The following is a 13,067-nucleotide window of genomic DNA, read 5'->3' on the forward strand; positions in this document are numbered from 1 at the left end:
ATCAAATTACAATAGGATTCTTTGTATGATGAAAAACCTAAGTCCAATATTCCTCACTCAGGCAAAGGTAGAGACCACTGTCAACCTAATGCTTTCCTGTCTGGACTGTTGCCATTGTGTATACCTCGGAGCATCCCATCGAGTCATTCAGAAGATACAGCGAATCCAGAATGCACCTGCAAAATAATCCCTAATCCTTGTCAGGTCATGCGTTTCACCTGCTCTTCGATCTCTACACTGGATCCTGCTGGTAGATATATCGTGTTCAAAGCTATGTGCATAGCTCATTCTGCCATTTACGCTGAGGTCCCTGCCTCCGTCAGCAAATACTCCACAACGATTACCAATCCAGAGGTCGTTGATCCAGATTTGATTCCTCTCCTATCTGTCCCTCCCATCATCAAATCTCCTGGAGGAAATATTGTCAGTACAACCTCTTTCAACCATATTGAATTTAAAGAGAGCACGAAAACCCAGCTTTCCCCATGGTTATTACTAATATGTTACGATAAATGAATATTCGAATGCCTGAATGTGTTAATTCTCAGACTGGTCCTTAACACTTCATGCTTAAAGCAACAACGATGCCCCATGTCTACAGACCTCATGACCCTTACCCAGCACCTCTTTTATAGGTCCACCTACAATCGAAACTCTGCTCAACCCTACATTTTGGAAAGAGTACCCAGGAACCTAATACAAATACGAAAAATTTTCAACCCCCATCAGCACTACAAAGTACTACATGAATGGTACAGAACAATACAATGAAGCAAACCTGGTGCTTGAAGAACTCATTAAAAGTGGTGTAACATGGTACAGGAGGCTGATTTTGTTGACCGCCAATCAAATGTCATGTATCAAGAGAATTAATTAAAAAACTTGGACAACAATTTTCTTTAATTTGCCCTGCTTAATAGGATTAACAAAGACATCATCAAAGGCGCTTGCATCGAGACGCATGTGTTTTTTGTGCTTCACAATTTATGGCTTTCAGTCCAGAGAGGTTATTTTATGTGAATTGCCTATATCCCACTACGGCCCCTCGGCTACAGTCCCACAACTGTGCTCTTCTCCAGGTGTCTCAAGTTGGCATTCTCTTTGTGATTGCGCTACACCCTGCAGACCATGGGCTTAATTCATGGTGTTTTTTCCGTGGAGGATGTACCCCAGACCCTCCTCATGCCTATGATGAGCAGTACAGTTATTTACAACCAGTGCACAGGTGGTAGAGCACTACTTCAGTTTCTTCCACTGCCATTGTACGCAGGCCGGCGGTGCACCGGTGATTCTTTTTTATGTCAAGCCTCAGCTGGCACTTGCATTCTTCTTTTTCATGTACGTTTTCTAGCTTGACTCGTCCCCATGGCTGCATTGGTGCCTGTTACTCAGCTTAACTGTGGACTCCACTGGACTTATTTACAGTTCAGGTAATAGCCTGTGAATGAGTGTTTTCTGCATAAACATTCTCCTGTTTATATGCTACGGTGTTAGCATATACAGGATTCATCTCTCCATGCCTGTTGAGAGCAGATGACTTACTTAAGGGGGCCTTAGCCGTGTCCTCCTGCCTGTCCCTTTTAACCCCGTCTGTGCCTTCCTGAGGACGTGGCCCGTTGTCTCCTAGACTAGAGCCAGTCCTGGCTTCAATTCAGCTATTCAATCCGCCTGCGTCCTCGCATGGGTGATGTGGTGCCACGAGCCAAGCCTTGATCCATCTCCCTGACCTTCTTACAAGATCTTTTTCTTCTCTATAGCCAAGCCTTCTTCAGTCATAAGCCCTTTGTCTTAATCTTACACTCAGTGTCCCTTCTCACCAAGTTCCATGTCCACTGGCACTTTGGGCTATATTGTATACTAGTGTGTGTTGGAGGCTGCTAGGTGGGCCTTGCTGCACAGAGCTAGGCTGAAAGGACATGTTTTACTGCCCACTCTGGTTTGTCTGGGTGTGCCTTACATGATGCCCTGTTAGTGTACGAGGCAAGTGAACCTGCAAACATGCATGGAGCTTATTCGTGAGGAAGGGCAGGCCTAGTACAGAAAAATGTTTTAAGTGTGGTGTGACAAGTGCTTGGAAAGGAAAGCTGGCATTGGTATGTTATTATCTGCAGCATGATAGCATTCACCTGCCACTAGTGTGTCATTGTGGCATTCTAACTTGAACTAGAACTGTCTAACTAGAATGGTCTAGAGCAATTACTGCTGGACCTACGTGTTAGATTGTAGAAATATGAGGTACTACCTATGTTGGTTGAGGTGTGTGAGGTCCTAACTCGTTGTCCGATCATGTTGCTAAGAACGAGGCGCCGTCAGTATGCGTACTTTTTATTTTTTTTTAAAGATATGTCCAAGACACAGTTTGATGCCCTTCAGCTTTATTTTACCTTGAAAACGTGATCAGAAGCCTCTGCCATTGAGATTGGGCCTCTTCTCTTTTTAATCTAGTCACCCACCTAGATCCTAAGTTTCATTCTTACCCTAGATTACATTAGCTGGATGTACATGTTATCCGAAATCTTTCAAACTTCTCCACTAATCGTTGCATTGTCATAAGGTAATCCAGTATATTTCCCTTTGATTAGTTTAACTTTCATTTATTTTGCATTTTAGGCGAGTGCGTGTTTTTATATGCAGTTACCCAAAGGGGGGAAAAGAACAATAAAATTACGATTTATTTCCCTCTCTTTAGCCAGGTCTTTGACTCTGTCTTCACATTTACTGACTTTGCACCTTACCACTCTATAGTACTGTCCTCACTCTTTTGTATGGGCTTTAACGGCTACATATAAATGAAGAAAGCCCAGAAACACGCATTTCGCACTTCCAGGCTATCCTCATTTACATGTAATTGCATCCCCAGGGGGATGTGCCCAACAGTTTTAAGATCTCTGATCTGTATCCATAAATTAAACATACAACTAAAGTGGCAACTAGGAGGAAGAGTTTTGACAGCATCTGAAATAGAGCAGGTAGCGTTTCAGCGCCTAATTTGTAAAGGAGGCCATCAAACCTTGCACCACCCATTGCCACTGCCAGTGCTGCCAATGACAGTACCAACACTACTACCAATCACTCTGCTACAATGGTGACATAATAGACTGTTTGAGGCCCCATAAGCTAAAAGAATGACTTGGGTGGCGGTTCTTTGTTGTTTTTAATGTATACTGAATAATAAACAATTTTTGTTCTGTTCATTTCTGAATTACACAAACAGTGCCACCATGTGGCAGCTCTCATAAGTGTCATTGCTGACAATTAAGTGGCGATGCTGAGCCCGGAACCCACCGGCTCAAATTAAGCACTTAGTCTCAATGGCACGCAGAAGTGACTAAAACTGTGCAGTGTACTGCCAAAACTCAACGCCAGCATCCCAGTTGATGGTTTACAATATAAATAAAGCAACAGACTCAGTTTGAACTTCTCATGAGCAACTGAAAAGCCGCTAGTCTGGACCAGCTAAAGTGGACCAATCATTGATCAGAATTGCAAGGGGGAAAGCAGTGAGGGCCCTTCTCACTGCACTACGTTTCGTTCATAACAGTCTGATTACAAATGGAGGGAGAATAGCACGGATGTGTTTTAGCCAACTCCAAATTCCTGCATTGTTACTGCTTCCATGCTGGAACCACGTTGAACCAGAACCGAAGAGCTTAGCAACAGCAGACAAAGATCACCTTCAGTGTGGCTCATGGAAGATCCCCTTCCCTGTGATCATAAAGCTTTCCAGTTTCTAGCTTATTACGCTCTATATGTTACTGCAAAAATAAATCATTGACATTTGTGCAAAGTAGCAAGAGTGTTACAACCTGCTGTGTAGTCGAGCTGTGCGAGAATGCAGCCTGTACTCCTCTCTTACCCTCCACTCCAGCTTGAAGTACTCTGGGATTCCAGGGGTTTGCACTTCAACACATGAATCCACATGCTCAATTTACCCCAAAATCCTACTTATTCGGTTTGTATTGTGCTTGTACTCTACACCAGCATCTACATCACATTAGCTTGGGCCTCAGGGCTTAGATCCAGCTTGTATTACTACTTACTAAAGGGCTGGATGATGTACAGGTTACACTTTAGCTTGGGGTTGGTGAAGGATTGTGTTAACCCTTGTCTCGGGGTTGAAGGCAGTTTCCGTTCACTTTTGGCCTGGAGTTGAGAGCAGCTTACAGTTTGTATCCACATTTCAGCTTCCTGTAACCAGAGAAGTGTTGGATCCTGGAGGGGCGTGCATGGCTGAATGTAGGGGAGCAGTGCAAGGCCATAGAGGAAAGCAGGAAGGTGCCACTGGGTTGGGCTTTGCTTCTGCAGTGGTGAATGCAGTAACATCAAGATGGCATGCAGGGAAGAAGGGGTGCACACGGTGTAGATTATGGCGTCGCTGCAGTGTGATTGTGTCAGATGGATCGGAGCCTCAAACAGTGCAACTGGGTATTAGAACTCATGACCCTTTGGGTATTTGAGCTCTGGTGATTGCACGGTGATAGTGGTGTGCCTGTCAAAGTTACAGAGTTACGCCATTGAAAAAGCTATTCATTGAGTGGTTTGCAAGAGAGGAATGTTCAACCTGCATTGGTAAATACATCAGATCACTTGTGTGTGTGAATGTTTATTTTATTTATTTTAGTTCATCAAGATGTATTATGTATGATAAGTCAGTGCATATCACACATGAGGTGTTTGTGATCTCAGGAAATACATAGAAAAGAGAAAGGTAGCATGAATGCATGTACCCTTAGAAAAATGATGCTGGTACTAAAGAAAAGAGCCAGGTTTTGAGAGCGCTTAGGACAATAAGTTGTCTGTTAATAGTGCTGGTGTCCGGAGGCTGGGTTCCGTGGCTTAAGAGCATCATGATCCGGCTAGGAGTTATTTCAGTGGGAATTGGAAGTCCCTCCTGAATTCAGATGCAAAGTGAACATGTCACATTAATAGAGGTGTGTTTTAGTGGCATGTTTTTGGAACTCATACACATAGCAAAAATCTGATGTTGTATTCAGCTGGTTTCATTATGACTTTAGTACTTTAGCTTATAAATGCACTCACACATTCCTGTTCCTAAATGTGTATTATCCGCTTGTTCATTAGCAAGATATGCATTATTATGCACTGAAGCCAAAAGGTGTCAAACTTGCACTAAGACATGGTTTGATTTCAATTGGTATCATTCTTATTCCTGAACTTGCTGTAAGAATTTTGGCTAAATGCAGCATTTTTGTGGTTCTAGTGCGACCACTAATTCTGCTGCCATGACACCCAGCAACAGTATGTTCGAATGTCGACTGAAATGCAAGCCACTTATGCGCTCTGCTCTTCTCAGCTTCTTCCTCCAGGGACCAGTGTGCTGCGAGCTCTACCTAACCTACCCTGTGTTGTGCAGGCCGGTGCTGCCGTGTTCTGCCGGGGCGGCTGTGCCGGAGACCAGCAGGCGGCTCTTTTGAAGACTGTAATGTCATCGTGCAGTTTGTGTGAGGAGGTTCCAGAGTCCTACATTGATATCCACACGGGGCTGAGTGGCAGCGGTGTGGCCTATGTAAGTATTGCCAAATAGGGTATGTCCTGTCTGCAGCCATACTCAACAAGGCTTCATTCCCACAATAGAACAGACATGGGATTGGTGTCTGCAGATTTCTAGTGTATCAGATGGGGAATTTCAAATGTTTGTTGCCACCCGGTGAAAAAAAAACTGTACTCCTGTTGGAGTCCCATTTGTCTGTATCTTCTGCAATGATGCTTTACAAAAAGAGATATCCTTATGGCCGATGCATATTGTCTCTACTTTGTTGCTGAGATATGACAATAGTGAAACTAAACATTACGCAACTTTTTATATTCTCTTTATTAGTCTTTTTAAACAATAAATATATATTAATCAAATAAGCAACTGCTTGAACCTGACACTTCGTTGTATAACTATCATTCTGCTCCATGTCGCCTTTTCCTCATCAATCCCCTCCATGTGATTCTTTTATTTCTGCTGAACACCAGCCTCTGATTGTTGTACCCACCTTGCCGCTCCTGAAATCCCTCCCATTACTGATGTCCTATATTGGTCTCTCCAATGCTAACCACTTCCCTTGTTTTGCGTATTCTCCCATTCCCTAAGGACATATATCCTTCTGAAAGCTAAAACTGCCTCTTCTTGCGCCATGCTACGTGAGTTGGGAGGAATGGAGCTCCATTGCAGAGGGAATAATGTTTGGGAAGAGCTGGAGGCGGGTGTACTCAACACACACAAAATTGGGACTACAGGCAGCAGTGCAAAGATGGCCCTCAAAACAACACTTCTAAATCCATATTTAAGGACAGCTACGCTACCCAAAGCTGGAGAACCTGTATCCAACACTGGTGGTCCGAATGTCTACATACAGAATACTCAAATTAAGTAGGAAATAAAACAGCACGCCAGACTATTATTTGGCTAGTATACAGGGGAAGAAAAAAGCAAACTTAACCCAAAGTTATTACTTATGGCAACTTGCTAATGTACATCAGTCCCTAACATTCTCTTTAACGAGAAACTCTTTTAAAATCGATGGTCTTGACTCCCCACCTCCCAGTTTGAATATGGTCTCCCTATAGCCATCGAGTAACCTTTCTCGTGGCAAGCATAGCTTCGAAGAAGTCTATTCGAACCATAATTTTGTGTAAAAAGAAATTGTGGAATGTTTACTTCTAGGTGCTCTGGAGAAGAACCGGCACCAGTTGTCTTCTCTTGGGAGCCCAGGCCTGCAAAAGGAATGAGTAAATCATTAGTGATGAAGGAACATGTTGAGGCCTCTACAATGAGTCTGCCCTTCAGAACAGCGCAATTGATGAGCGATCCTCCTCCTCTTGTGATCCTCACCAAGTGTAGAACTTGGAGAACCTTTAGAATGGCCAAGAGTGGAGTACAAAAAACCTGACCGTTTTGCAGTGACCGCACAGAGAAATAAAAAAATCCTAAAGCGCATTCACCAGTGGCAACGAGCCACGATTCACTCATTCACTGAGATGTAAGAACAATACTTTACTCACAAAATAAAAAGTCCTGAAAGTGACGGTCCCATCAGTCGCTCCCTCAGTCGTCCTGTTCACGTGCTTATAAAATATTCTGCAATTCTTACATTTCAACATATTTACTGCAAAAATTGGAATGTACCGATGTGCAAACGTTTTCTTTCTCCTTCCACCCCCTTCAGGTTTACACATTTGCTGAAGCACTTGTGGACGGAGCTATCAAAATGGGGATGCCCAGTGACTTGGCAAATAGAATTGCTGCTCAGACACTGCTGGTACGTTGGTGGCTTGTAATTTATACCTGAACTGATGATATCACATATGAAACATGCATTAGCAAAGTGAGTAAGTAGGGCTGTCATCTACAAAAGTACGCATTCAGCTCTTGTGTGTGCCTGTTTTCCCAAATTAAAGCAAGACCTGTCCGTTCTGCCAAAGCTTATTTTTAAGCTATATGTAATGCTTGAGCAAAAAAAATGGGAGTCCTAACCATTGCATTGAAAAAGCCTGTGGCAGTGAAGAACAGAAAACATTGCATGGATGTTAAAGAATTTAATCTGTGATGATTCTGTGTACATCTGAGATGTAAAACATTTGGTTGTGCTTTGTAATTGAGGCTCTCCAAAGGATGTGGAATGAGGCCCCAAACAGCCAATAGCATGATGTATGACCGAAATATTTATTTAGAGTGTTATATAGTGCAAACAAGACTCTTACGGGCGACAGAGCACTTTACCAGTGGGAAAAAGGGAAAATATGAAACAGACAGTGATAATGTACAGACATAGATTACAAAGAACAATAGCACATTATTTACGAATAAAAATAAGAGTGGCAGAGAATAGTAGATCATGAGGAGGATAGGGAGGTAAGAGCCTCTTTATGAGAGGAATTTGTTGGAAAGTAGAGTTTTTACTTCTTTTTTGAAGACGGAGGTGGATGGGTTGCATCTGATCTGGTGAGGAAGAGAGTTCCAGATTGTGGGGGCTATCCTGGAAAGGTTGACTTTTTATTGAATTTATGTGACGTTAGTAAGGATCTAGTATTTCTAGAGGGTCTGTTTCCACCCGATAAGGTACATTTCTGGGTCAGGTAGGAGGGAGTATTGTGGTGCCATGGTTTATGGGTCATGCATGCAATTTTGAGGTGGATCCTGGCCTCGTAGGGTGGCCATTTCAGTGATTACTGGTCGGGAGCGATGTGATCACGATTTTAAAGATCCAGTGATGAGCCTAGCAGCTGTATTTAGGGTAGCCTTTAGAGGTGCAAGTGAGATTTTCTGAAGGACCACAAGGGTAGCACTACTGCAGTCTAATTTTGATAATACAAGAGCTTGAACTGCTGTTTTGAGGTCTGCCAAGGGGAGGAAATGTTGTAGTTTCCTTAGGATGTATAATTAATGATTTGCTTCTCTGGTGGTAGCACCAATGTGTTTTTGTCTAGGGTTATACCTAGGTATTTTGCAGAATCAACGATTTGTGGGGTATAATTCAAGCCAGTAAGATGAGGGCGCCTGCCTTTGATATTGGATTTGATGGTGGGTGGTGAGATCAGTGGAAATTCTGTTTTGAGGGCATTGAGTTTGAGGTGGTTATGGGTCAGCCAGTGTTGCGTTTGTGCCGGGGTGTTTTTGAGGATATTGATGTCCTTAGGAGAGGTGATTTTCAGATAGAGTTGAGTATAGTCCGCGTACATGTGGTAGGAGATGTGGGCCACTTTGAGGGTTTCAGTTAGGAGCTCCATTTCTAAGTTAAACAATGTCAAGGAGAGAGTAAATTCTTTGAGTACGCACAACAACACTGGCGACTGATCGGAGAGAGCATAGTTGATTGGGATGCGCTGAGATCTGTTGTGGAGGAAAGAGGAGAACCATTTTAGTACGGTGTCGGAGATACCCATCCTGTGTTCCAGAAGATTCATTAGGGTATCATGATGTGTGGGTATCAGTGTCAAATGAGGCGACAGGTCAAAAAGGATAAGTAGGCAAGATTCCTTCTGGTCTGGTGAGCAAAGGGCATTGTCGACAATGTGGACCAGAGCAGTTTTGGTGCTATGACCCAATTGGAAGCCTGATGGACATCAGTCGAGGAGTTGGAAATGTTCAATGTGATTGTGAAGCTGTAAGTGTACACATCTTTCGAAGAGTTTGGCTAAGGTTGGGATGTTGAAAATAGGGCAGTAATTTATGGGATCAGACTGGTTGGAGTTGGGTGTTTCTTTCGTGTAGGAATAACCTGCCCACTTTTGAGGCGGTCGGGTAAGGTGCCTTGAGTGAGTGACACAATGATTATCCTAGCCTACAATGGGAGTAGGATGTAGATGGACTTATTGAGGAATTTGGAGGGGAGAGTGTGGGAAGGGGGGTCATTTGAGTATTTATGAGGTCAAAATGTTTAGGATGTCATTTTTTTCAAATATTTTGAAGCTAGACCCGTCGGCGTTATTTTTAGGTGAGCAAGGGTGTTTCTCGGGCATCCCTCCTGATCATATGGGGTAGAATGTAGGGGGATTAGGGTGGTAGGAGTTGCATAGTGTTTTGGACATCGTTGGTGATTAGCATGGTTTTCTCAGCAAAGAAGGTGGTGAAGGTCTTGCAGTTAGGTAGTGTTTTGTTGTCTGAGGAAGGGTAATAGTTTCTGCAGGTCGTCTAGTTTTTGATAATTTGTAACAGTTTTTTGGGTTGATTAGTTGCTATGTCTAGTCCTTCTTTGCCATAGGCGTTTGACATTGGACAAGATGGGGAATGTCTCCATACTCTTTTTGTGATTCTGAGGTGACGCCTTCCTCGTTAAGGTTACAATTGAAACTGGGGGTTAGTTCACTTGGTCAGGATTCTTTTTAGTTGTTTAGGTGCAAGTGTGTCCATGATGTGGTACTCTGTTTGGTCAAGAAGGTTATCCATAGAGAAGGGTGGGACAGGATTCCATTACTAAGAGCCAACATAGTGAGTGGGTTAATGTTGCAGGTATCTCAGACCCAGTGTTTGGCTTTCATAAGTCCCCCCTAGAAATAATTGCCCTTTCTGAGATGTGGAAGGTGATGCAGTGGTGGTCAGTCTAGTTGCAAGGTAGGATGGATTCAATTTCTTTATTCTCTTTAACAATGATTAAATCTTGGGTGGCCCCTTAGTTATGGGTTGCGCTGTTGCACGCTTAGATAAGGTTAAAGTCTTGGAGAAAGGTTTTGAAACTGTTCACAAGAGGGTCACTGGAATTGTTCCAATGAAAGTTCAAGTCACCAAGAAAAATCTGGTTGTTGTGTTCATCACAGATAATCTCCATGATCTGTTGGATGAACCTGTGGTTATCTCTTGGCAGGTGGTAGAACGTGGGAAGAGAACATCTTAAGTTGTCATCGGTGGTGATGTCGATCCATAGCTATTCGCAGGAAGGCAGTGAGAGATCCTTTGATTGTTTCAGAGAAAGTATGGATCTGTATATACAGGCTAAGTCACCCCAAAATTGCCTAAAGGGTCTAGTCTGATGATGTCATGACTTGGGGAGGGGAATGTGGTTGGGCTATTATGTCAAGGATTGTGGCTGAAGATTCATTCAACCAAGTTTCAGTGAGCACAAGGATGTCCAAGTCATTGTTAAGAATGAAATCGGCTGTGTCCGCCGCGTGTTTCACAGCTGAAAGGCAATTGAGTAACACGCAATTGAAGGAGTTTTGAGAGTGGTCATGGGCGTATGCGAGGTAGGAACTTTGAGGATTGTTTTTGGCGTCTTTTTCGCCTCAAAAGATATCTTTTGCTGTTGTTTCTCTGGCCTTACCATGGTAGTTGGAGGCGGTGTGGTCAGAGCCCTGATCCGTGGCGTGGATCTCGTTGGTGCGTTTGACAATCTGCATCGGATGTATGTCTATGGAACTCGTGGGACTATCGTGTTCCATTTCAATTAATAACCAACATGTGCCTCCATTCAGCAGATTGATCCATGACCCCAGCTTCTTCAACAAAACAAATAACAATATTTTGTGTAGGCAGCAAAGCACAAGGGTGGTTATTGTGGGCGGGGAGTGTACATTGTTCACTGGCATCCCCGCGGCGATCCTCCTGCCACAACTGTTTGTCGTTCAGCATAGTAATTTGCCACCCATGTCAGCCATAATGGGGTCTGTTCCTGGCAATGGAGCACATACATCTAAACAGTTTCTAAGTAGGCGCCGGAAATGTTATCCCAGTACACAGAAAGAACAAGCAGTTCAATGTGCTAAGCACAGTGCCCACCATTCGGCGCCTGAGTCACGCGCCAGCGCTCAGCCAAACCAGACCCCCTGTAATACGCAGCTTGGGGTTCTTACTCCCGTTATGTTCCAACCCCCGCATTAGTCAATCCTTAATCAATGCCCAACGTGCCAAGAGACCCTTTAACCAAAGTTAGTGCAAATCCCGCAGTCTGTCTTGGGCACTCAGAGTCGCCAGGCATGGACCATGCTGTCGCCGGGGAGCGGAAGAGACCACGTGGCTGCAAAGTGTTATATACTCACATACAGTCTCGCTCAAACGTATTCCCCTCTTGCTCAATCCGAGTCTATCTGCTGACCATCTCGTGCACTTGCTTTTTTCTGTGTGATGATCTGCTTCACAAATTGACCGCCATACCATCCATCCTGCACGTCAAATTGTCCAATTTTCCGTTGATATGTTTGGTGTTCCGCTCATTGCAGGAGACCCTGTGTCTGCAGTTTTTGGCGTCTTTTTCGCCTCAAAAGATATCTTTTGCTGTTGTTTCTCTGGCCTTACCATGGTAGTTGGAGGCCGTGTGGTCAGAGCCCTGATCCGTGGCGTGGATCTCGTTCTTCTGGTGACTGTCGCCGTTTTGGTGCCCTGTATTGCGCTCCTGCTGGGTTCTGGGGGCGCACCTCACCGGGGGACTCCAGACGTGAGCCAGCACCTCCCTTCTTCACCAAAACCTCCGTGTCCCTTCGCTATTTAAGTTGTAAGGCCAGCGCTCTAAGTGTGTTGTTTGCAGCCACCTCAATGCGGGCAAGTAGCGCTGCTCTCCGGAGGATCGTGTGGTCGGCTGGGGCCCCGCTGTGACATCAGGCTTATGCACTGTTGTGGGCCGCCTGCGTTGTCAAATACACCCCTTCATTGTGTCAGCGAACTCCAACACCTCAGGAGCATGCAGACCGTGGACGGAAAGCGTCTGGGCTAGGAACACGTTTCATCCGCGCCTAACTATCTCCGAAGCCTTCACTCCGCGCTCCGCCATTTTGCCCACGTCAGTCTGAAGTGGGTCTCAGCAATGCGTTTCCTCCGTAACACACTCCTTTCATTCCACCAGGGTAACTGCACACATGCCGCTGGGCAGACATACCTGGGAGCCTTATCCGCTTCCCCCGGGTCAGCCGTGGTGTCCGGACCTCCGCTATCTATACGGACGAGAAGGGGAGAAGGATGACCGCCATCTTGTCCGCTCCCGACTCCCGGAGCTGGTATCTGCAATTTATATCTGAAATCGCCGGTTATCGGGCCTCAATCTTCAGCACACCGTGCGCACGCCGCCTTCATACACCCAGTGTTCCGTTTTTATATGGCGTTTGTGGGCATTAGAACGGCCTCAGGGCGCCGCGAGTGCAGCCGTCCGGCGGAGCTGTGGTCTTACCCAGCCATTCCGCTGTGCGCCCCCTAGCGCCTCCAGGGAAAGTATTTCTTGATCTGATAACTGTCTGAGTAGCCTATTAGGTCTGACTGAGTGGTTATGGTTCGGTGTGGATTTCATATAAGGATGGATGGACTATGAGTAGGAAGAGATAGAGGCAAAGTGGCAATTGGGAATTAGTGTTGTTAATCTGGGGGTGAGTTGTGTGTGAGGACCACTTGTGTTCAAGGTTGGAGGTGATATGAACTAGTTTGTGGATGTCAGCCATAATCAATTGCAGTTCAGAAATTATAGTGTCAAGAATAGAGTCAGAGAACCGTCTCCTAAGAAGATCCTGGCAAATGTAAGCTCTGTAGTGTATAGAACTAGACAAATCGGGGAAGTTTGTGGAGCCAGCATCTGTAGAGTTCATAATCGAAGACTTGGTAATGGTTGGTTGAGAGGAGGCGGTGGATGTATTGATCTTGT

At 44.7% G+C, this 13,067-nt stretch overlaps 1 protein-coding gene across 1 annotated transcript in view; it reads left to right on the forward strand.

Annotated features, from left to right (window-relative positions):
• The window catches only part of PYCR3 (pyrroline-5-carboxylate reductase 3), a 49,620-nt gene that overhangs the window by 28,980 nt on the left and 7,573 nt on the right, over window positions 1-13,067 (forward strand). Inside the window, exons 4-5 of the mRNA XM_086966303.1 lie at window positions 5,315-5,527; window positions 7,176-7,268. Of these exons, the coding sequence (XP_086822429.1) occupies window positions 5,315-5,527; window positions 7,176-7,268 (306 nt within the window). The remainder of the gene's footprint in view (window positions 1-5,314; window positions 5,528-7,175; window positions 7,269-13,067) is intronic.

The sequence above is a fragment of the Lissotriton vulgaris genome, chromosome 4_1 (genome assembly GCF_964263255.1).
Source record: "Lissotriton vulgaris chromosome 4_1, aLisVul1.2, whole genome shotgun sequence".
NCBI classification, from domain to species: Eukaryota; Metazoa; Chordata; class Amphibia; order Caudata; family Salamandridae; genus Lissotriton; species Lissotriton vulgaris.